Source organism: Rhyacophila brunnea, unplaced genomic scaffold, assembly GCF_057557595.1.
Source record: "Rhyacophila brunnea isolate RB1 unplaced genomic scaffold, BYU_Rbru_1.0 scaffold_19, whole genome shotgun sequence".
In the NCBI taxonomy this organism is placed as follows: Eukaryota; Metazoa; Arthropoda; class Insecta; order Trichoptera; family Rhyacophilidae; genus Rhyacophila; species Rhyacophila brunnea.
The window spans coordinates 36,706,086-36,733,535 of NW_028232848.1; the positions used below are offsets into that span (position 1 = coordinate 36,706,086).

Sequence of the window (27,450 nt, forward strand, 5' to 3'; positions counted from 1 at the left end):
CTTTTGAAGTCTGCTGTTTTTTTTATAATCAACCCTGTAAAATTACGAAAATGTGTATAATATGGTTGAATTACGTTATCTGACGAATAGTCAATAAATGGATCTTATCACAGATAACTTTTATTGGGCGTGTTGTTTCTTTTTTTCACTATCTTCACTTCCATCATCATTTTCCAAGATCATAACTTTAAAAGTTATTTCAATTTTAGCCATGATGTGATACCCATGATGTGATATAAGTCAGCTTAATCTACTTCTAACCATTGTACACTTATTGAATATAGTAATGACACTCACTTCGAGTGAACAAATTAAACTGCTGTCCAGCTGTGTGAATTAGCGGGCAGCGTTGCATACGTCAGTGCAGTGTTGCAATATATACTGAAATTTCAGTAGATCTACTGAAATTTTGGTCAGGAAAAGAAGAAATTATGTTATTTGTGATGGATAAAGTCACTTTTTACATAGTTTTTCAAAAGAAACTTGTGAGATTATGTCAATATGCACGCTTCTACCAAACACAATCGTTGAATTTCATACAATTTTGTCAATCTACTGATATTTTGAAGAAAAAATCAGAAAATATACTGAATTTTGAAAATTTTAGTTGGCAACACTGCGTCAGTGTTACGTCCTACAAGTAGGACGGCGTTATGACTCGAATACGAGTGCGAGAAGTAATGGCATGATTATTATGTGCAGAACATTGTTTTTTTTTTATAGAATTATTAATAACCATGTCCTTGCTTTTTCGTACAAGGTGGTTGTTAGTAATTTTGAACAATCACAAACATCCAGGCTTTGAGAAAAACACATTAATGTTTTTGTCATGACCGGGAATCGAACCCAGAACTCTCGGGTGGAAGGCCAGCGCCTTACCCACTGCACCACGAGAGCCGCCGCAGAACATTGTTTGCAAGCAGTGACACTTTGATTTAAACATGTATAACATTAACAGGGGGATTTTCACAATGTTCACAGTCCATCATATCGAGGTACAGTTATATATTAATTTATATTGTAATACTTAAGAAATATAATTCGCATTATTAATATATAAACATGGTAATATTATTGATTTACCATTGTTGCACTCTAACATACAAGCTGTATGGTGTATAAGCTACAACATATTATATTCTTAATAATTATTCAAAATAATAGGTGTAAAAAATGATTTTGTATTTTTATTGGTCCGATATAAAGCTTTCCAATTTTTAATGCATCTATCTATAAATTGTTTAATTTATGACACAAAAACATACAACCATTCTATACTTGTGATATAAAAACACAATGCAAACGTTATAACAAAAATTTTACAAAAATATTGTTTACATACGGTATAAAATAATATTTTACTTATTAGTACTACTATAATTGAAATATGCCATTGTTCTTAAAGTGATGTGAAATTATTTTAATTTACAATCATACATAACTTAAATCTATTATTTACATTTATACGAATATTTAATTATTATAAATTTATATCTAACTATAAGGTTGAGGAGCGAAGAATAAATAAATGACAAGTAGTGTTTGAATTAAAAAATATATAAGAACAGATTCCATAATATTACCTATTAGTATAATATATTAAAATTTATGTGTATACCTTCTTACTGCTTTGCATAAAAGTAATAAGTATTTTGTTTTTAATATTGAGTTACTTTTCATAGACTTTTCTCACTAAAATACTATTTTTTAAAAAATACTTACAAAGAATTTTCATTGTATCAATATATCATTGCAGAAAACGACTTCATTTATATGATGCAAATGTAAAAAATACTAAGTAGTTAATTTCGTCGTAATTAGATAAGACGCACATAGCTTAGTTGGTGAGCATATTGTCACGAATACAGTAAACGCAGGTCGGTGTCCCGCTGGGCGTCGTATTTTTCAAAAATTATGTATATTTCTCAGAGGTCTTTTCAAAATATGTATGTTCAATAAAAGAATGTTACATCTTCAAATATTGTGAATAATTCGTTGAATAAAAAAATATTTAATTAAAATAGAATTACTAAAAATCGTATATTTAATTTTGTCGTGTCTGTTAAATGGTACACTTGTATATTTTTCATTTTTAGCACCTCGAATACTGCAATTTACAAATATAATTTGACCCCAGACTACCAGGAGTCAAGTAATTTAAAAAGATAAACTAGTTATACTCTATCTATTATAATATGGCGAATTAATATTTATATCCATTGTCTCTGACATATGAGCTTCTCTTTCTCAATGGTTCTGGATTGGTTAAACCTTGGTAATTGTTATTATTATGATTGTCATGGTTACCGTACTGATATCCTGGTGTCGAAGCACTTCGAGCGATTTCTTCTGCCAAATTTAGTTCAATCGATCTGGAAGAAATTAAGTAATTAACAACTAATTAGACTGGGATATGTTATTTTCAATATTAAACCTTGGTTTATATTTTACACGACAGTGATTGATTGGAGTATGAATTGAATTGAATTCAAAAGAGTGTATTGTAAAAACAGATGTTGATTTTTTAGTAAGGTTACAAATGCTTAGAAATATGATTTAATTTTATTGTGCCCGTAGTGAATGAGTGACAGGAATATCCGCTTATGCAGTCGCGGGTCGTGTATTCAATCAGACGTCTATGTTGGAATCCAGAATATACCCAACAGCAAAATGCTAACAGCCATTTCTTGTGAAGTAAAAAGAAAGCTCCTCGATAAGCGAACAAAATAGTGTCACCAAATTGTATAAAAAAGAAAGAGAACATGAATAGTAAGATTTTAAAAGATATGTACCTACATTGCCACATAAAACAATTTAAAAAAAATTGAATTACCATTTAATTAAATTGCACTTCTTATGTTTTTTTTTTTTTAATATGTTGTAGGAATAACAATTGATGAGCTTGATTACTCCAGCGATTATCATGGACCAAGAGGATGAATATATGAACCTCTATCGAGTATCTTGACAAAATATTTTCTGAGGATTTGGATTTTATCAGTTTACTCAAGATCTTATATCCATGCGGCTGCATCCAACATGAAATTCAGTATTGATTGAATCATAGTTTTTAAAATTCAATTAAACCCAGCGCAAGCCAAGCCATAATAGATAATAGTTAAACAATATTCGTATATCTACAAAATATCTAAAAATATACGATTAAATCATACAATTTATATAATATTTAATACAAAGAAGAATACTTTAAGGCAAAACTCAATGAATTAAAAAAAAACTAATCAACACCATCTACAATTTGTATTCTTAATTCAATGAAAACAATGGCTGACAAAGTGTACATTATTTTTATAGAATATCCACAGCATACCTCTACCATGATGGTTTGGTTTAGGCAGAGATTAATTATAATATTAATACTATCGACTGAAGGTACTTGATGGACTTTGAATTAAAATTCTAATGGATTTAAGCTTTTTACGTTGAGTTGTTTTTGCGACCCATTAGTTAACTTCATTAATTCCCAATAAGTTACCATTGTTCCCAGAATGTACGATTATAAACCTCTTTAGTGTAGTATTTTTATGGTTTATAGTTACTAATGATCTATTATTAGGCTTTGACGATTTATATACGCTTATCGAGTGTATTAGTATTTATAAGGTAAGGGTTTTTTTTTACAAACATTTCAACTATTCATAATTTGTTTGTTATATATTTTTTTATTGTGATCCTTGACTTAATAGGTAGGTGATATAGTTTTTACCTACTTTTTGGTATCGATTTGTTACTTAAGTTAGAGTTAATTGTATTCGTTGTTAGTGTGTATTTGCCTTTTAGTAGTGAGTGTACACAGTGCCTGAAGATGCCGAAAGGCGAAACCCAGGTCGCAAAAACGACTCAAATGGAATAGTACAAAACTTAAATTCATTAGAATTGAAATTGAAATTCCATCAAGAACCTTCGGTCGATAGTATTAATATTATAACTGACAAAGTTTAGTATGCACTATTTATGTCAAATCTTAACAGCCTACCTCCACCCTTCACTACTGGCTTGTACGTTTATAATATTATTATTGAAAAAATGTTCAGAGAAGATTTTTACAGTAGTTTGATTAATTAAATGCTTATAAAAATGCTCACTTACCGTTGAATAACTTCAGGTATCGGAGGTGGTGTTGGAATGTGGTCTCCAACTGCTCTGAAGCCATTAGCATCAGCCACGTAAGTCACAGTGTAAGTCTTTCCATCGTCTCCAACGTAGGAGTAAGATCCCTGCATGACCTGCTCCTCGTGGTCAGTTCCTTGGTTTTCTATGTGGCCATGCTGCATCACGTGGGTTTGATCTCCTGTGAGGGTCCTTGGAGAGAAATAGATAATTTCAAATGTAATGCAAATAATGTATGAATGTGCATGCAAAACTGATATTTTTTCATAAAGACGTCAAGTCTTAAATATCCCTCTGGACACCGATAAGAGAGAAGCTGTAATGATAAACGTTGTAAAATGAATAATATCTTTATTGCAATTGTTTGAATTGACCATATTATGAAAGGGCTTACAAAACTTAGTAAAACCGTGTACCTTCATAATATCTTGAAATTACCAATTTTGGATTCATCATAATATGAAGCGCCTAGTTTAAAAAGCCCCTAAAACTGTTTTTGAAAATTTTTGAGTTAGATATGTATTTAGATGGATATTTTTGTTACCTATATGATAGTCAAAGATTGAACTTTAAAAAACGCCTAAAACCATTAACATGTATGATCAAAAATTAAGGTAAATTTCAAAACCCGCTAAAATATTTGGGTGTGCTTTTCAAATACCCCTAAAATTGAAAACCAAAATACTCTTTAGCATGTAACGAATTAAAAAATGAATACATAAAGTTCACAGATTTAATAGATATGATTTTTTCTCAGTTTTCTCAAAACTACCAAAAATGCTTTTTCTCATTTTTCTCATAACTACCTAAAATCATTTAAGGGGCTTTTGAAACTAGGCGCTTCATATTTGACCACAAACCACATAATATATTTCAGTAGAAACATTAAAAATATTAATTATATATTTTAATAACATGTGAACGAAACGTTAAAATGACATAAAACATCGCATTGTAGTCAGAATTCATCCATAAATTATCGGAGTTATCTTGATTCAATAAAAATAATGAAGAAAATATGGAGTTAATTGGTTGGAATGGAGCTGCTGGTGAATATATTGTGTTTATTGAATTATGGGATTTAATATTTAATGATATTTTTAAAATCTTTATAGTAAGTATTATTTATAAAATGTTGGAATAAGGTGCAGATTTCTGTAATCATTTAAGTTATTAATGGATGCATAATTGTACATATTAATAAATTAAAACAAAAAAATAATACTGCGTATTTAATGAAAGAACTGAAAGTTGGAATACAAATATAATAAATTTGATACTCACTCGTAACTAAAACTCCCATCAGCTGCCATTTCACTAGTTTGTTTCAAAATTGATACAGATTCAGTTGTATGATCAGAACTGTAAGAATGAGCATGAGGATACGTCTTCTGAAATGTATTTTGTGGATCCTGCTGATTGATAGCTTGAAACGGATTTTGTATCGACTCCAACGGCTGAGGTGTCCTAAAGTGATTATTGTTATGATTCAATGAATCGAATCTATTTTGGTCAGCTTCGAATTGTTTATCTCCCAAACTTTGTTGACTTCCTGATAGTGTTCCAATACCAGACGAACGAGAGTTTGCTAGAGGTGGGACTTTAGTTCCGTAAACGATCGACTGTCTTGATTGCGCTCGTGGATTTACTTTGAATGGCTCAAATGGATTAGGCGTTGTGAATGAATTGATTTTAGGCCATTTTGGTGAATTTGTTGATTTACCGATTTCGATTAGTTTGGGTGAATATTTGAAAAATGGACGGTCAGTTCTTGAAGAAGAGCCATCGTAGTAACTTTTTTGTGAACGTGTAACCGTTTCAACTTGAGGAGTTGAAAATGTATAAGAATATGGTGAAGGTGTTGTGGATATGGTATTGAAGTTGTATAATGTATATGGTTTAGAAAAATCATTGTCATATCTTCGAGTAGCAATTGATGATGTAGATACGTATTCATTTTGTGGTGGAGAATTATACTGATTATTTACAGTATTATCAACAGTTAGTGGTAAATATTCTACAGGTTTTTGTTTAGTTTGTGGTGGTGAATTATTATATTGTTTTATTTGAGAGTTTACATCTATTGCTGGTAAATATTGATTTGAAACTGAATTTACATCAACAGGTGGTGAATGTTCTTGTGCTTTATTTTGCTGAATATATTGATCTGTTGGACCATTAACAGGTAAATATTCTGTCGATAATGACTTATTATTTGAAGTTTGCGGATATTCATTGAATTTTTGTTCATTATTTGGTGCGATATATTGACCCGATTGTGAATTGGCAGTTATAACAGGTAAATATTCTGTTGAAATTGATTTAGTGTTTATTTGGGAGTTATCAGAAAAAGACTGCGCATCGAATTGATTTGGAATTATTTTTGATTCAATTACCGGTGGTAAATAATTTTGTTCACTGTTTTGTTGGTTGTAAATATTATTTGAATTCACGGACACAACTGGTAAGTATTCACTTGATATTGATTTTGTAATTAAATTTTGGGAATATTCGTTTGGAGTCGCTTGAGGTAATTTCTGAGGCTCAAAATTCATATTATAGTTTTGTTGTAAGTAATTTTTATTTGTTGATTTAGTATCACTTTGTCCAATATATGGTTGAGGTATCTGTTGTAAATTATTTGAAGAAGTATACTGATGTGATTGTACTTCCACATTATTTGTTGGTGGTATATATTGATTAGGAATCACTTCTGCATCTGATGGAGGAAGATATACTTCAGAATTCACATTATTTCCATGCGACTGATAATAGCCATTATCCATGGGAAGTGAGTAAATATTATTCGCTTGATTATTTGCATCTATACTTGGAAGATATTCATTAGGCAAAGATTTAATATTCTGGTGCACACCGTTATTATTCGAATTTGATACTTCCATTGTGTTTTGGTTATTAAAATATTCCATAGACTGTGGTGTTGGATTAATTGGTGCTAAGTATTGATTAGAATTTTGGGCAAAATTATTGGACCTAAAATCTGGGTTTAAAATCTCAACAGAATCGGAGACTGGTGTGTATTGCGGAGTTTCTTGTTTATGTTCTGTAGACGGTAAATATTCGTTTACTGGTGGTTTGTTTGGTGTTTCTGGTGGTAAATAATGTGGAGATTCTTGTTGTGCATTTTTTTGTTCTGCATAATCGTTAGGTTCTGCAACTGAGAGATAGTCACCGCCACCTGATAACGCTGCAGACGCTGGAGCCATATCGTTTCTGGAAAGTCTGGCAGCTGAACAAGCCGTCAATAGTAGAATTAGAAGTTTCTGAAATATAAAAAAAGCTCTAATTATATTTATATAAAAAAATGTATTTCAAACATGAAGCAGAATCCGAATTGTATATCTGTAAATATATTCAGCGTGGCATATTTTTTTAGTAAATATTTTTGTAACGAAAATTTTTTGTGTTTAATTCTTATCGTGCATAAAGATATAATACAAGTGAAGCTGAAATAAATTAGATAGTAAATTACGACAACATACTAGTAATCTATTAAATTAACCATACTGATATTTTATATAATTCTAAAAAAATAAAAAATAAATATTTTTAATATCAACACTTTTGTGATTGGTGATGCCAATTGGGAGAAAAATATGTGTGTTCCTGTCTGAAAATATTGATTTATCCCACTTGCGTGATATTGCTTTATATGATATTTTTAAATAGGGTCTATTTAGCAGTGATGTTTATATATATATTTTTTTAATTAACATGTTTTTCGTAATCATTAATGTTGTAACACGTTTATTTGCCCCTTCCCCCATGACATTCTGTGAACGTCTTCAATTTATAATTTGTAATTTTTACTAATTATGTCAAAATAAATTTGAAAATTTATTTGAATTTAAGACCTGGGGCAAGAATTTGAAGAAGAAGAAGTATCCTTGTTTGAACTGACCAAATCAACATTACATTATTTAAATCTGGATATCACTATATGCATGTACATTGTATTAATAATAATTTAAAAATCATATAATTAAATAAAGCTTTAATTTTATAATGACATACCACTAAGTATTGTAAACGAAAGCTGGAAACTATAAAAAGAATAGCCATATTTTTGATAGAATCCATAAAAGTAAAATAAGTGAATAAAAAGAAGTTTTGTAAAAAAAGAAAAAATATTATAAATTTCAATTAAATTTAAATTTAATGACGTAGATTTAATTATACAATGTCATTCCAAATTAAATTGTAAATTTAAGCTAGATGTTAAAAATAGTAAAGAGATTAGTCAATTTTTGTGATCCATACAAAATAAAATAAAATAAATAGATAATTTGATAAATATATCAAGATACGTAGTTAAAAAAAATAATCGATGGACAAATCTAGTTATCCAGTGGTAACAAGAGGTAGACAATGTCCAAAAGGTAGGTATGCTTGGAGGCAGTTGGATTGACGGAATATTAAAATTCTGCAGAAATACGTGGCAACGAAACGTACATACATGAGAAGAATATAATAATATTGGAAAGACGTTTATCTATCAGTGGATAGTGATAATCAATAATAATTTAGAAACTGTGAAATAGCTTTGGTTTGTAATGGAATCCCTTTGCAGATTGAAAACTGAAGCTAAGTGCTGGAAGCTAGTAGAAATTTATCCATTCTAGTTTAATTTAAATAATATAAATGGACGAGTTGATTACAAAATAATAAAACATCACAAATTTCACTTTTGAATCTGATTCTGATCACATGCGTTGCGGATGAGAGGACATGTAATATTTTGTCACTTTCGCGAGATTCACGAGACGAGAAGATTCACGATGCACTTTCGCTTGGGCAAGAGAAACTACGCTCGGAGGTGGCGTGCGCTCACCAAATTCATGATGACTCCTGGATGCATCAGCAATTACTGTTATTATCCACAATTGTTTTACTCGCGTGATGTTGTCTTCGTAAGTGTCTTTGTCTAACTGATGACGGACCACTGAATCTGTCTATTTTATAGGCGGGCTATGATCGCGAGATGAAGCTTCTTGGTGATAAATTAATATCAACCTTTGGAAATTTGCTGATTATTAATAATTGTAGCAAAGCAGTTATTGTCAACTTTTGGGATTAGGATAAGAAAAATTAATCACTTGCATAAAGACGTTATTTAATGTAGAAGCTAATAGCATAAAATTTTACTGGGTTGAATAAAAGCTCGCGTAAATTAAATTCAATAACGTATGAAAGCATTTATGATGAATTTATTATATGAAGTTCCTTAACTATTATTTGCTTCATCCAAAAGTTTATACGTGTAACAATATGAGAAGATAATTGGAAGTTGAGGTTATATTACCAAGTTGGCGACGAATTTTTGTAGGCTATTATTTGTCTAACTTTTAAGGATATTTTGTACTACAAAACTGTACTACTGAAATTTTCCAACAGATAATGTGGTACAGTATGATTAATAATTTTAAGCCAACGATGGCCGAGCGGCTTATAAATCGTGGGTCCCAGGTTTGAATCCTGGGTCTGGACAATATACATATTGTTTTTCAATTTGTATTTGTCAAAGTCGGTATGGACCTAATAGGTTGAGCAAGTGGCTAACATCCATTTCTCGTAAAAATAATAATCTGTTAATACAAACTTCAACTCTATCGAGGCCCATATGATCTTAATAGGATCGGACATGGTCAAAGAATAAAAGAATAATTTTAAAATAAATATAATATTTAATTTGATTTTCTCTTTTCGGTCATTCACTAAGTTTAGGATCACGACCACTGTTAAAAATGCAGTCATCTTTTTTGCGACTAAGCCCAGTCACATATAGAAACTCATCTTGACTACAACACGTCACATTTGTTGATATGATTTGGTTGTCATGCACAAAATACAATATGTAACTTAATGTATTGCCGCATATAGATAGCATCGGTGGGATATTTTTGTTGTTGTAAAAAAAACATGAAATTTCTCTCGACATAGAGCGCTGGTATAATAGCAAAAAGTCACTTGCATGTGAAAAATATGGTTTTTCATTCGTTTCGGCTAGTCAAATGACGTTACTGTTAATAAAAATTGCCTGAATGCACGGACGAGAGTTGCAGTTACCGAGATTACCTGAGCCAGTCCAATCTTTTTCTTTTCTCTCATTTTTTTTTATTTTAGCACCCCAGTTCATGGTTGTTATATTACTCTCGTGTGGCTCCGTTCAGGATAGCAAAGTGTGCACGTAAAATATTATGTTCTTTTAGATACATTTTAAGTATCATGAAAGGTGGCCTTGCATACCCATGGTTGTACACATACGACGGGTAAAGATGGTTACCCTAAAATCAGTTGCAACATTGCGCCCGGTTTTTATTCATGACCATATCCAAGGTGAGTCAATTTTCAGTGTGTGACCTGGCTTAGACTCTCCATTTTCCACGGTCATCTACTTCTATTGTAGCAGATTAAAAACTATTTCTGGAAAGCTCTTTTGCTCCAATACAACGACACTATTCCTCTTGCATCACATTTCGTGAAGGCTTCCTAAATCACAAGTTTCTTCAGATTCTCCAGTCCATGATGAAACACATTTACGAAAATTGCAGATTGCATACAGACAGAAATTTTAATTTGGAAAATTCTTGACTCCATAAAAATAGACATCAAAATTTGTATGCACTATGCGTATCCAACAATAGCATTTGAAGGGTGGATTACAAAAATAACATATGTCAGTTTTTTCATATTTGAGATTTATGTGTCATTTTGTTAAAAAAATATTTATATATGCTTTCATTTACCGTTATTTAAAAAAACAGTTAAAATGTGTACAAATTTTCTTTGATTCCAGCAAAAAATATCATTTGACAAAAAAGTTTCTACAAATACGTCATAATGAGTATGTCAAATAACATCTGTCTATTAAATATTTTTCTGATAGGTACTTTAAAAGTTATAATGATTATTATTTCTAATTGAAAAATAAGCACATGTTGTGCGCTATCGCATCAAAAAATGTATTCCATGATTCACAAGGAAGATGGTTTCTAATCCTGGTGTCCTAATGAATTTGAATTTACACGCGCCTGTCAATTACCTACGTAGTCGCAGCCATGATTTATTCTGGATCGGAACCGTTTCCTCATGTCAAGCCTATCAGACACCATTAGCAAGGGGTGCAAGACTAGTCAATGCGCTCCCCAAAGACGTAGACATTTTTGGTGACGTGCTATGTATTTTGTATTCGAAATTTAATTTTTCTGTATAAAATTGTACTTAAGTATGTTTTTATTTTTATTTTTTTATTATTATTTTATAGAGTATTCTCTTCTTCTCTCTTGTGGGGGTAATATTTGTTAAAATGTAAATCTCGTGTTGTGTACGTCTTGAATTTAGATGTTATGTCCACAAAGTTTTGTTTTCTTAAATAAATAAATATTCTTTTACGTGTTTTTGCTCTCCTGTAAAATTGTTCAGTTCTGACATGTATGTTGTTTTTGTAATCAACCCTTCAATTGTAAACTGGCACAGAATACAGCTAATGGCGAAAAAGGAATAGTCTGAAACTTAAATCAATTGGCAAAAATATTCATTAAGCACTAATAAGTGGCATTAGTAAAACGTTGTCAACCACTGAATAGAGAGTAAAATCTGAGCATTAAAGATGATCTAGATCTTAGAAAGATTGTGACCAATGGCGCAAGTTCATTGCGCAAGGGAGACACAAGAGTTTGATTGTATTACTGCATCCAAATTTGGTTAAGTACATTCTACAATATTTTAATTGATACGATTCTTGATTCGTTGATCCGGCACTGATCTCAATTTTATTGTTTACGTTTATTAGACGAAGTTGCAAGGTGAGGTTACCAACATTTTTGAAAAAATAACATTTCTTTTGTGAAATATGTGAAGTATTCAAAATATTACATTAATATTGGAACTACTGTGAAAGGTTCTAAGCTAAGAGATTTATCTGTTAATTTAATCGATACAATTACAATTTCAGAATAAATAAAATCAAACTGAAGATATATTTTTAATACCTATAAACAAATGATTAACACAAAAGAAGTCATAGTTGTATGTATTTGAAATTTGTATAATATGAAAGATGACAGCTATAATTTCCGTATTGGACCAGTATATTCAATATTAATACACAGTTTTGGTGGCGAATTCAAGTTTATCAAAGATTTTACAACTTGTCATCTGATTCAAAGATAAATAAAATGCTTTAATTGTGTATAAATAATATATACACAAATTTATTATATCATTAATTGAGTTAGCATTTACTTGGTAGAATTCCATTTTAAAAGAAATGAAAATATAATTAATATTAAATTCTACAGGTCTTTTAGAAGGTTTGTCGATAGCTATTTCGGTTGTAACACCATTATCAAGACTACAGATAGGCCGTTTGTCTTTGCTTAAATACTATACGCATAGATAGAGACAGAATACATTTTCTTATTCGTTCAAACAATATTATGACTTTGTATACTTATTATTAATTGTAATATTATTAATACTTTGAAAACCTTAAGTGGGTTTTTAATGGATATCAAAATTTACAAAATTTATCGAAAATACAGTGTTCGGGTGCTTTGGTTATTTCTTGACATTATTAATCAATTAAACTTACTATCTAAGTACATACCATCAAACAAATAGCCTTAAGTAATGGATATGCAAAATCCATGGTAGATAAAATATTATCATATCTAATATTATCATTATCATATATATATCATATAACATATTTTCAATTTGTGTATGAGTCAGAGTATGGACTTAATAGATTGAGCAAGTAGCTGACATCCATTTCTCGTAAAAACAATACTTATATGTTAATACAAACCTCTACTCTGTGGAGGCACATATGATCTTATTAGGATCGAATAATATTAACAAGCATAAATAAGATGAGACCTAAAAAAACACATGCATGCATATACTTACTTACTGTGTTAATAATATCATTCGTAGACTTAATATAATTTACTTAAATATACTTAATATAGGTACGTTTATAAGCAAAAACATTTGAATCATAGATTAATTGTTGGAATTGAAATGGAATTAAAATCTGTGACTGGGTAAAAAAGGCCAAGTTGTTTTATATAAAATTAAAAATAACGTGCTCTAGTATTTTTAAATTATTTTTGTACATGGCTTAGCACAGAAAAAATGTTGAGAATTTCTGATTACTATCGGATATTACGGATGTTTTTCTATTTCTCAAATGCATTATAATCTCACGTATTTTATCTAAAATACCAATCTAAGACAAAACAAAAAAAACTATCTATGATAGGTACATAATTTAAAAAATAATGTTTGGTTGTACAATAAAGAGCAGGTAACCATTTGACATAATAATTATTACGTATCTATTATAATAATTGTCATAATCAGAAGGGGTCGATCCAATGCTGGATGAAGGGAAGGCCTCTCCTGGTTACTTCCACCCAGTTACGTCCCTAGACAAAATGCCGCCTCTAGGCAGTTCCAAAATGTCGCCACATTTTTTATACAGTACTTTTGTTCTATAGAGTGCTCATACTGACGTGTCTGTCGTGTTCACACAGGGAATGTTTGATTTGAATGGATAAGTTACATGATAAATAATACACTAGCATTAACACACCTTCCACAAATGTAATGCATAGATCAATGCTACATATTTTTTAGAAATCGATATTACCACCGGTTTTTGTGTGAAGGACTAGTCTGACTTTAACAGCTGATGAATAACAGGAATGTATATTATTTATTAATAACACTGATGGTTAATCTATTTGATTTGAGAATTTTTTATAATTCAATTTGAAAAGAGAAAGGGCGAATCTATGTGTCAAGCAATCTGGGATCTGATTTTGACAGCTGAAAAGTGGACCATTCGTTGCTTGTGCAAAAAGTTATGCTCAGGCTTTATTAATCTAAAGATGGCGGTGGTCAGCCACATTTTTAAAAAAATGTGTGTAGGAAAATAAAAGTTTACAGTCATTTCATCTTCATTCATAAATTTAATCAACGGTGGTTGGTACCAGCGTTGCAAATTTAGCGTTTTTTTGCCAGATCTAGCTTGCAAAAAACGCATCTGGCTTGTGGTGTTTTTACTAGCATTTTTTTGCCTCCAACAGTTTTAAATGTGCTGAAAATACGCTAGATATAATTTTATTTATTTTCATGCACATCAAATATCTGACTATCAGACAAACAGAGAAATAAAATAACATAATTTAACACGTTGAAACAATAGGAGCATTGATAGTTATATATAGTTTAATGGTATCATATAATTTAATGTGTGCTTAGGTATGTGACATCAGTTTGACGATTATTGGAATGACATGAAACGAAACTTGGGATGCCTTTGGCACAATATAGGCATTTATTATCAATTTTGAAAAATATTTTTTGTGATTTTACCGAGGCTTTGACTGCGACTCGCTGTCATATCGCTTTTTCTCTTCTAGAAGGGGATCCGTCGATCAGGTCCTCACTCCTATTCTGTTAAATAACTTTACAATTTTGCCGTCTTACTCATCGCCAGGACACCTTTCAATTCGTCGACATTCTCATAGATATCCGCAATTCGCAGCTGTACTCTGTGAAGTTCATATTTAGGGCATTGTAATGCTATATGTACAATGTACTCTAAAACATGACATTCATCGCAGAGTTGCGATTCGCTTCTTCCCATGAGGACATCAAATCTCTTGCCCATTGTGTGCCCTGTTCTTAGCCTCAGTATTAACTTAAGCTCATTCCTCGTCAAAGGAGACTCTACAAGCCAGGGCACCTCTCGTGGTAATGGTAGAATAGACTTACTCCATTTCCCCTTTTCTAATGATGCCCTATGGTGAAAATCTATCCACATAATTTGGCTCATTTTCTTTATAGATTCATTCCAGTCCAGGTTTTCTGGTATCCACTGATATGGTACCCCTGAATGGCCAGCTTCCTTTGCCAGATCATCCGCCCTTTCATTGCCCTCAATACCCATGTGCGATGGCATCCATTGAAGGCATAGATCTCCTCCTCTATTTTTCTTGGCGTCGATCTGGTCAAGGATGTGGTATGCTATGGTTTTACTGTTATGTGAGTGAGTTGCATATTTCTGTTAAAATGTGTGGTTTTTACACGTATAGATATTTTTTCGATTTTTTCACTTTTTTCGATACGCGAAAGGAAAAATATTGAAATGCTATTTTATTTTTACAAAATATAGCATTTTTTCCTGCCCAATATTGTTTTCGTACTCCGTCTGGCATGTTTTTGTCAACGATAGTTGGCAACACTGGTTAGCACAGGTACCTAAGTAAATTTTATTATTGACTTACATACCCTTTCCTCGACACCATATATACAGTAATGTGGATTCAACATGTACACAAAATAAATATTTTTTTATGGAACCAATGATAGTCATAATTATAAAAAAAAATACTTTGCATTAAAAGAATTCTGTTAATTGCATTCAGTTTCCTTCCCAAACAAATCATCATTTCATTTTTATAAAAGGTTATGCCATCGTTAAAACACAAAATCGTGACAGATGTGGATTAATTCTTTAGATAACGGTTTCTTCGAATGGATTTAGAAATACTGAATTAAAAATATTTATTTATTAAGTTCCCATTGAAACTTTCGTGGAAGTATTGATGACTCATTTAATCGAGAGGCAAAAACTTCATAACGCTGATAATTAATATTAATGTGGATTTTTTTAAAACGGATTCTATTTTGTGAAATTACCAAAAAGTTGCTTTATAAACAATAATTATTACAAACACACGCGACATAAATAAAACGTTGGTATTGTTTTGCTCTCCATTCTTAGACACGTAGAATATACATCTGGTAATTAGATAGTAACCTACGTATACATAATATGAAGTATGCAGTTTCTTTTGTAATTCGTCTACCTGGCACGATATTATACAAAAAAAGTCATGATACCAACTTCGAAAGTGGTCGTGGTACCCAATCCTGACTTCCGTAACTTGCTACTTTAATGGCACTGCGCGCACGTTCCGGTTTCGTGTGGATAATATGAGAGATGCAGTTTCTTTTATAATTCGTATACTTACGATGATAATATACGCGAAAAGTTGTGGTGACAGCCTCGTGGATGGTTGCAAATTCAACTCCTCACTTTTCCCATAGATGCACTCTTAATTCATTTTCGTAAATATATTTTTTAGCACTGAGTGAAATAGTTATGTTACTCTGGATGAATCTTCGCTATTCACCCCTAAACAGCGCAGATATTAAAACCATTGATAGGTGACTCTAGTGAGTCAGGGTAATTCTTCTTAATACCATTACTCTTGCATTCAAGGGCTGTAATACTCCACACGTAAAGATATCATATTTTTTATACAGAATATCAGGACATCCACCGGAAAATTATCGTAACAGATCGGCAAATTGCACTAGAGTTGAAGACCTTTCATTGTCAGTCGTCAAGCTAGTAATTAAAAATGAGATCATTTCTAGTAAGTTTTTTCTATGTCGTTGAATCATATATAATAAAATTATATATATTTTTTATTGAAATTTAATTTTTATTAATAATAGATTTCATTAATTCTACCATTATACGTTGACCAGTGATGAAGAGTGGAGGTAGGCTATAGATCCGACATAAATACACTAAGCTTTATCAGTTATACCTACTTATTTGTTTTCATTGAACTAAGAATAAAAATTTCAGAAGGTACTGATTAGTTATCAAAATTCAATTAAACCCTGCCCAAACAAAACCATAATAGTTTATGAATGCTATGGGCTATCCGCCAAAAATTATGCACACATTTTCAATCATACTTATTTGATTTAGTTGAATTTGTTGGTTAGTTTTAATAAATCATTAAGCCCTACCTAAAAATATTTTTCAACTAATATCTATTATGGCTTGCTTTACACTTTTATAATTGAATTTTAATAACTAACCAACACTATCTTTAATGTGTAGTCGTAGTTAAATGAAAACAAATCCGTATGACTGACAAAGTTTAGTGTGCACTTTATGTCGTATATTAACAGCTTACATACACCCTTCGTCATTGACGTTGACATTTTTTTTTGAATTATTAATAACCATGTCCTTGCTTTTTCGTACAAGGTGGCTGTTAGTAATTTTGAACAATCACAAACACCCAGGCTTTGAGAAAAACAGATAAATATTGTGTCCTGACCGGGAATCGAACCCAGAACTCTCGGGTGGAAGGCAAGCGCTTTACGCACTGCACCACGAGAGCCGCCTTGGGACATTATTGTCTACCTTTTTATCGGTAGTAATGTCATATTATTTTTTATCTTTATCTGACAAGTACTTACCTCACAAACTGGTCCAAGCTGTTGGGCCCATCAGGACGTCCGACCTGGTCGCCAAAAAGGCCAATTATCTTGCTTTTTGAAAAATTGCGGCGTCTTACTGCGGGCGTGAAGATCTCTTCACAATTTTTATGCTGTCCCTATGAGTATCTACATTTTTTGTTATATATGTTTAATTTATTTTCTTTCTGTTAATTCTCTGTGTCTTTTTTTCCCCCGGCACTTTACATTATAGTAAAATCAGTAAACTCAGTCAAAGCTCACTTGAGAGCGTGGCGACCTCAGTCTTGGGTAACTGCTCCTGAGACATTCCCAGTCAAAAAAAAATGATTGTTCACATAAAAAATTGGGGCCCCGTGATACGCCAATTAAGACCGGGTGTGGCTTGGCGGGGCTATTAACTTCAATGACAAGTACATACATATGGATACCATATCCAATAGTTACTTTTCGCCACTGGTCTCTTGCGTTACACACCGTAAAGCAGTGTTTCCCAAACTTTCGACATCTGTGTACCCCTTCTATAATTTTCGTAACACTGAGTACCCCTCGTCAAAAAAATTGCATATAAGTACTTTAATAATAATCAAAATATATTTTTTTCCTTTTTCAATACATAAACAAAATAATAATAAACGAAAAATAAAATTCATTCATAATAAAATATAAATAAAAGTTATATTATAAATAACATTCATTATAATCAATGAGAATAATGAAATTGTTTATGTTGCGACAGATCATTATAATTTGGTTCACTTAATATTAATCTGAGATGCGGTTCCACATCCAAAAGAATGTTCCTTTTTTTTTACTTAAGGGCCCACATGCTCAGCGTAGGTCAAAATTGAGCTTTTATGGTATTTTCAGAGCATAACCCTGGACATAAAAAAATAATAAATTAAAAAAATCTTAACACCACTTCACGTGGACATACTGAAATATGACTATATTCTAAAACATTAGAGCGAGAGGTTTAAAAGAGTACTATTTTATGTAATAAAAATACTTTATGCAGTAATCAAATATTTAATAAATATAAAGGATAATAAGGCTTCAAAATTCTATAAATAGATTATCTACAACGTTTAAGGAATGTCCAGGGCTATGCTCTGAAAATTCCATAAAAGCTCCATTTTGATCTACGCTGAGAATGTGAGCCGTTAATGTCTATAAATTTAATGCTGAAAAAGCAACTTCACATACATATGAAGTTGGAAAAGGCAAGATGTATTTCAAGACTTTCTCTGTTAAAACTGGATACACATGTTGCATTTGCAACCAGAATGATGTTAAAGTACACACCTTATATTTATTTTTCAAGAATCCATCTGAAGCTAATTCCAAGAATTGTTCTTTTTCCGCATGCGATAAACCTTCTGGTATGGATGTTGTATTAATTTCGTATTAATGCTTGTTAGGGCGCAGCCAAAGCCCGGTGCAGCGCGTACCCCCACCAAACTCTTCCCGTACCCCAGGGGGTATGCGTACCACACGTTGGGAAACACTGCCGTTAAGGTATACTATGGAGAAGATTAGCGGTTGTGCTATGTACCATGCGTCTATTAGTGTGGCTAGTTAGATCTACATAAAATACTTTACTAATTGAGGTAAAAAAAGTAATCAATCTTAATGCAGCTTATCGTATAACAGGTAAACAAGCAAAAAAAAAACATGTATAGTTTAATTGAAATGCAAAAAGAAATACCCATAGGATAGGCAATACAAACACTTGGCGCCTTTTTGCATATTAATTTAAGCGGATAGATTTCGCAAGATGTCGGTCCGCCGTTCATTGTTTTGTTTCGTTCTGTTATTATTAATGTTAATAATGGTAGATGGTAGATGCATCTTTGAGAGGTGTTCTCATTACAGATGTTAGACGGCGCTTCGGCCATATTTCACTTTCAACTTTTGCATATTGATAATGATCACATTTTGCAGGGGATATAAACATAAAATTTTTTTACATACGTTTTTAATTTCTGTATTGATATAATATGTAAAAAGAATCAAAATAATAAATGATGACATGTAATGATGATTCATGCCTTTCAGATCCAGTGACTGCAGTCATATAAGATAGGATAAGTATATGCTCAGAATATCAGTCATATGCAACATTTCTTTTACCATGGGAAAAACTCGGCTATAAATCGCAGTTCACAGTTCCCAATTAATACGACAAAATATTCATCAGAATCACCACCGCCTTGCGCTACAAAGTATTTTCGATGGTTTTTGCAAGGCGGTTTCAAAGGCCCTGGCCGAATTCAAATTAGCAATACCCGATGAGGGTAGAAGAATAGTTTTCAATAAGGCATATTTCTCAGCCGGCACAATTTTCATTCGACTATCATCACGTAGAGTAGTTTGCGTGCCAAAGTCCTGAAAAAAACCTTGATAGTAAATGCGAAGTATCCATAAAGGCATCTGGAAAAAAAAAACATACATAACTAGAATCTTTTTTTTTTTTTTTAATACGACTCTCGACGGGACATGAACATGACTGTAACCGCTGGATTTGCGTCAGTGCGCTTTTCCAATTATGCTACGCGCATCCTACTTAATTACGACGAATTTAACTAGTATTCTTACATGAAATGCTTATCAAATTGCATTAATAACGTTGGTTATCAAATTAAGGTAGGTAGCCATGAGATGTTTTATAATTATGAATGTTTAATATTATATTTATTTATTTATTTAAGAAAACAAAATATTGTGGACATAAAAAATCTAAAATCAAGACGTTCATAAGATGAAATTTACACCATAAAATATTTTATTATACTCACAAGAGAGAAGAAGAAAATATATACAAAATAATAAAAACAGAATAATAAAATTTTGAAAACAAAATATATAGTACGTTACTGAAAATGTCCATGTCTTTGAGGAACGCATTGACTTATTTAGTATTGAGCCCTTCGATAATGGTGCCTGATAGGCTTGACACGAGGAAATGGTTTCGACCTAGTATAGATCACGGCTGCAACCACGTAGATAATTAATAGGCGCATGTAAATTCAAATTCTTTAGGACACCAGGATTGACACCATCCCTCGCGATAACAGGCAACAATGTCTCAAGGGCAGGAGTGACCTACGAGATTCAACAGAGTCAAAAATAAGCATTCCTTGTAGAAAGGACGGAAAATAATCATTTGACGAATTATCGAAAGAAAAATAGTTAGATGTCTTAAAATAAAGACATCGAAGAAATTTCTTCTGGGCGCGTTCCAAAATAAGCTTAAAGGAAACCTCATAAGTAGGGATTGCAATACCGGTATTTCAAAACCGTTATTACAGTATTTATTTAACAATACCGAAATACCAGTTTTAAAAATCCAAAATACCGGAGCACACTCCTTTACGTTTTTGAAAATGAATTATATGTTATGTGCTGCTAAAATGCAAATATATTGAGTGAATCTAACAGAGATGAAAGAAAAAAAAAACAAATTTCATCAAATATATTTATATAAGTAATTGTCGCGATGAATTATCATAATATTATTTCGAAATAGAAAACATCCGTGACAAAAATGTTCTATTATTCTATAATTATTGATGACTGTACAAGCGTTGAATTTAAGAAGCTTTTCCTGCAGCCGGATCTATTTGCGGGCTTTTGAGGGCTTTTGTTGAAATTATCAATATATTCAAATTATTTGTAAAAAATCACTAGTTCTACAATTATGATCAATATATATTTTTAAATGTCAATATAATAAATGTTGGTATGTAAGTTTTTGCTATAAAATAATATTTTTAAATGATTTTAATAGCTATATTTTATTGAAAAGCACCTACTTATGTTTTTTTTTAATTTTTAAGAAATACCGGTATTAATGCCGGTATTCAATAAGAAATACCGAAAAACCGGTTTTGACATTATTTCATTTCATTCGGTATTGCAATCCCTACTCATAAGGATACCAGATAATCGACCCATATTCAAGAATGCTGCGCATTAATTTATATACGATTAAATAAACGACTTATTTACTAGATGTCTCCTATAATAAGTGTTATAACATATTGAAAAAGCTACGAATCTTGCATTTACAATATCTGAATATGTATTCGCCTACAGCTAGTCATTATGTTGTTGCGTGCGTCCAGCCAATGTCTCAAAACGGCAAATATTTTTAGTAAGTGAGTCTTTTCTCTTGCAAAGAATGCAAGTGTAGAAATTTAAACAAGCCAGTGGGACAGTATTAGAATATGTTATTATATTTCATATTTCTGAGTTTTTATTAACACACATTCTATTCACTGATGCATCGCAATAGGCGTTTGCCTGCATCGGTAGTAAAGATAATTTATTGAAATTGATAGTAGTTATTTACCTGATTTATTTATACAAAGACATTCCTAAGGTAAAATGGACAGCATTTCTCATTTTGTAGATAATATCAAATAATGCGATGTGTTTGTTAACCTCATTTTAAAATGGTGTCGAAATTTGGACAGTAAATTATTCAACAGTGATTCCATAATTAATGATAATGCCATAATTATTCATGCATTGCCTTTACACTTTTACACTATCCGCCCCTTAGTTGGAGCATATGGACACCACCAGGCGCCTCCAACAATCCCTGTCGCTCGCCAGTCTTCTTGCTTCGTTCCAGGTCAAACCAGCACCCAGTAGCTCCGCCGTATACACTCTATAGATAGTATTTAGCGGCTTTTCAGAACGCCGGAATCCAGTCGGCTTGAAGAACAGGCAAGCCAGATTGACGTTCTCTTCTGGCATCCGCAGCACGTGGCCGAGCCAGGTCCAAGGTCACCTCTTCACTCACAGCGTAATGAGACGCTGTTTGGTGAACGTCATACCACCTCACACCCAGTATCCGTTGAAAACATCTGTTTTCGGAGCTCAGTATACGGTTGCTCTGAGTCTAGGTAAGGTGCCATGATTCGCTACCGTAAAACAGCACCGTCAGAACGCAAGCGTCGAATAGGCGGCATTTGGTTTTGACCGAGTACAATCGTGAGTCCCAGACACTTCGCATCGAGTTGAATGGTGCTCCAGTCATTCCCATTCTGATAGCGAGCTCTCTCTGCAAAATGCCATCTCCTGTGATGTGTACCCCCAGGCATTTGAAGCTATCGACACTCTCGATGTTTTGCCCGTCGCTAATCAGAGGAAAATCTGGATCAGGACAGGTGCTGCATAAAACGTTTGTTTTCTTTGCGTTGATTTTTTAACCAACTTGAGACGAGTTCTCATGCAACCTGTCGATTGTCTCTTCAGAATAAAATCTTATTATCAAGTATGTTTAATTTAATAATCTGATTTTAACTATGTATATGATTTTTCATTGAAAAGTTTACTAATCTGGAAGCTTAAATATTCAAACAAACTGTAATATAATTTTAATTAACTACTTTTTTATTCAACGAATAAAAATTATTAGCAAGTTCAAGGAAGCTACAACACTAAAATATCTTGGAGTTATCCTTGACGTCGGTTAGTAATTAGAGTAATGCCTAATTTGATTTAAAATACTTAAGTCGATAGCCAATAAGTAGCTCAATTTAGAAAACGCTTCAGGGAGTATTTATAGAATTCAGAGAATATTTTTTTATAATATAATAAATAGTAAGTCTACTATAATGGACTTGCCTGTGCCTAACAGTTTGATGTTTATCTACTCAATAGTAGCTTATATAATAATAGAGAAATATATATATATTTTTAACAAAAAAGTGAGCAATATTGTATTTGGTTTTACTTCTTATGGGATAAAAGTAAAGAAGTAATTTAGTGTTAAAAGTGTAATAAAACCGTATGTGGAATTACCAGTGGTGTTTTGTTAGTGGTGGTTTTATTTATTTATTTATTTACTGTAATCCTTAGTCACGGGCAGTTAAAGGGCTCACGGTTTGTCTCGTAGTCATGATAATGGTGTGACAACCAAAATAGCTATTGACTATTTAAATTACCCGTAGAATTTAATCAAATTTATAGAGTCCGTATTCTTGATGCTAGCGTTCGCGTCACGTAGCTCGCGGACGAAAAGCTTTGTGTGGTCGCGTTCGACTGTTGCAAGTTTTCAATAGGATGGAACGAGAGGGAATGCAGTGTTAAGATGCTGAAGCGAGGGAGAGGAAACCGCACGCAAGCATAAAGAATACGGACTCTAGTTGTTCTTCACTTTCTGTCTGGATCACCATTTGTAGTATTTTGGTATGGCGTCTAACTACTCAGTTTAGTTTTATCTGGATTATCTGTTTTTTAAATTCTATTTTATTGTTTAATTTGTATTTTTCGAATAATTGTTTTTTTTAAATTTTATTTCTTTTGTATAAAACTATTTTTGCTTTCTTTTTTTTTCCACATTGTTTTTTCTTTAACTGGTTACTTGTAATTTTTATTCTAAATTTCATGTTGTATACGTCCCAAATTAATAATTTGTTATGTACTTAACGTGTCTTTTTCAAATATATAAATAAATATTAATTGATTAATACACACAGAAGTATTTTTATTGTTGTTTATCATTTCACATCTATTTTAAAATTACATGATAGTTTGGATTTATTATTTTGATAGTTTAATGTCTACTGCGGACAAACACAGTATGCGAGGAACGATTATTTAATTGAGAAATTATTTGCGAACTGCTTGATTGAAAGGTTTGATATCGACTGTTCGATGAGGGGTGACTTTTATTGTCAACCAAAACAGATGTTTTCTACAATATAAAGACGTAAGATTAATACTTTTGATGTGAGGGATAATACCAATAATTATTCATATCTTCGATAGGACAGAAACACCAGTAAAAGACCAGCCCTATTTGGTCACATAGAATAAACTGATTTGGTGTTTAGAAAAAAATCAAAATTCACCACAGTACATTTAATTGCTAATACTTGATCAGAATTATTATTTTTAGTCAATCGAATTCTTCACAGCTTCACTTTTATTATTATTAATAATAAAAAACTATTTATTATTCAAAATGACCTTCAATTATTATTGTTTTCAATTATATATTTATATGTGCAATGCAACGAAAAAGGATGTGTCTTAATTAAATAAGATATATATACGAATACACAAAGCGATCAACTGTACCTTCAATTCCAAACAATCTGAAATAGTCTATTGAATCAAACACACAGACAATTATTATACTTTTTGTACGTTGATTATTGTAATAAGTCGTAAAAGGAAATGATTTGATTGGGTTAGTTGTTTAGTATAATACGTTAGTGGCACTATTAATAATCAGGAAATAATGCGCCTGACTGAATTTGGGTAAATGAAGAATGAAAATGATAACTTAATCTGAGGAGGAAACCTTTATTTAGAAATAGATATGCAGAGACTGCATCGTATTTAAGAGGTTTGTGGGTACAGATTGTAATCACGGGGTCCTAGAAAATATATGAAATTATGCTCACTTATCCCTCAGTGTTTGCATGTAGGTAATATTATTAAAATTTACTTTTTATATCTACATATTTTTATTGTGAATGAGTTGTTCAGGGGGATTTTTTCAATAAAAAAAGGCGTTTACGTCGTAGAAATCATTGATAATTATTGTCAATTAATCAGAGGTACTTGATGAAATTTGAATTTAAATTATAATTAATTTGACTTTTTTACTATTCCATTTGAGTCATTTTTTGTGACACTTTAAATAACACACTGAAAACGAATAGGTACGGTTAATTATTGTTTATATATCAATTTAATACAATAAAAGAAGGTAAACATCTTATTACCTAAGTAAAAGATCATGGATTCGAATCTTGGACATTAAAAGAATAAAAAATAAGATTCATGGAGGCTTTTGAGATGTACCATGAAGATATCCTAGTCTGATCACATCAGTGGCGAGGGGTGAAGGTAGGCTGTTAAGATGAAATATAAATGGTGCACACTAAACTTTCTCAGTCATACTTATTTGTATTCATTTAACTAAGAATACAATTTGCAGATGTTCTGGTTAGTTTTAAAAACGTAATTAAACCCTGCCTAAACCAAACCACATTAGTTTATGTCGTATGCTATGGGCGATCTGACAAAATTAGTGCACATTTTTCAGTTCATTTCACATTATTTGTTTTCGTTGGATGAAGGATGTTGGTTAGTTTTTTTTAATTCATTAAGCCCTGCCTGAACCAAACCATGACCGATAAAAATATTTTTCTATCTATAAAATAACTAAAATTATGTACTATGGTTTAATGGCATAATTTTACATATTTTATACATAAACAAATATTTTTTGACTATTATCTACTATTGTTTGGATTAGCCATGGGTTAATTGAATTTTAAAAACTAACAAGTATTCGACACAATATTGTGCCTAGTCTTAGTTCAAATCTTAATAGCCTACCTCCACCCATCGCCACTGAATCACATTACAAATTATCAAGCGCAGAAGAACCTCATACTTTGCCCATAATTTCTGCAAAGAAGTTTAAAATCTAAATTTTGGTTTTATTTCGAGATAAATAATTTGCAATAATGTATCAGAGTTATTTATGCGATTAGTCTAGTCGTGGTCTAGTAATTAATATTAATGCATTTTTATGAAATTGCATCGTATTAAGAAATCGCATTTCCTATTTTTTTTGTTGATTAATATTTTTGTAATAGTTTGTTCACAAAATCGCGTACGGTGAAACACTTACTCTCGTTTTGAGATTTTCGATCCGGCATTGTTTAAAAAAGCAATTAGCATTTTTTTTCGTAAAAGTTTTGCAAAATTCATCCACCTACCGTTGATGAAACGAATGTGTTTCTAATAGAAATTATTTGTGGCATTTGTAATAGTTTTTAATTAGGAAAAACACGGAAAATAATAAGAAGCGTTGCTAAGAAAAAAGTATATCGGCAATATCAAGAAACGAACTCTTTTGTTTCATTATGATGATAATAAATCAATAACCTAATCGAATATGTAATTTCCATTTTGGATTTTTTTTGATTTGTTATTTATATTAATTGATTTCACCATCTTTTGTATACTTTGGTTAGTTGGTAGAATACGTGTGGCTGGGTTACTACAATATCGTCACCTCAATATACTACAACTAGATAACTTGATTTTCACTGTTTTTAAGATAGCTACTGAATATGATTCTACATTTCCTTCTCTACAAAGTGATAAAACTAGGTAAATCAGAAATTAATGGGAACTGTATTAATTTTGTGTTTGAAAATATTAGATAATTTTAAAACCATAAATGCATTAAATAAATAATACATCTAAAATAATTTTTGATAAAATTGAACATTATTTAATTGTTTTTTTAAATTATTAATAACCATGTCCTTGCTTTTTCGTACAAGGTGGTTGTTAGTAATTTTGAACAATCGCAAATACCCAGGCTTTGATAAAAACACATATTAATATATATGATAAATATTGTGTCCTCACCGGGATCGAACCCAGAACTCTCTGATGGAAGGCTAGCGCCCACATATTACTGTACCACAAGAGCCGGCAACATTATTTAATTGTTCCCAATTAGACAAACACAATTTTCTATTTTTATTTCAGATAATAATTATAGCCTATATTTACATATAGTTATATATGTTACCTAATCAAGTAAAGTTTAAATTTCATTTTCCCAACAATCAGAGTTAGGTATCTATTTGTAGTATTGAGGTGACTATATATATATATTTTAAATATATATGTGTTTCTGAGTTGTTTGCGAATTATGTATAATATGGAATAACATAGTGAATAATATGAAGCCGGGCGGGACTTAGGTACACCCGCATCCACTCAATGTGATTAGGTATCAATTGACCCACCTGTGTCATACCCAATTATAATGAAAATGTTATTTTTGTAAATTCTTATAAATGAATAAAAAAATAGTTTACCATTTCTTGGGGTTTTCATGTCATGTTGTGAATGTTTTGAATTTTGTGAATTGTAACTTTACTACCACCATCGTCATAAGTGGCCCAATACCCCAAGACGGTTCCTGATCTTCTCCAAGAATTCCCCCAT

The 27,450-nt window shown here is 31.5% G+C and overlaps 1 protein-coding gene across 1 annotated transcript; it reads right to left on the reverse strand.

Annotated features, from left to right (window-relative positions):
• Positions 1-2,203: 2,203 nt before the first annotated feature.
• On the reverse strand, positions 2,204-27,450 carry LOC147072987 (endocuticle structural glycoprotein SgAbd-2-like). Its single transcript, XM_085946242.1, has 4 exons — positions 27,412-27,450; positions 5,416-5,543; positions 4,111-4,323; positions 2,204-2,372 (listed from the first exon to the last, which is right to left on the reverse strand). Exons 1-4 carry the CDS (start codon positions 27,448-27,450, stop codon positions 2,204-2,206), a joined length of 549 nt encoding a protein of 182 aa, XP_085802368.1.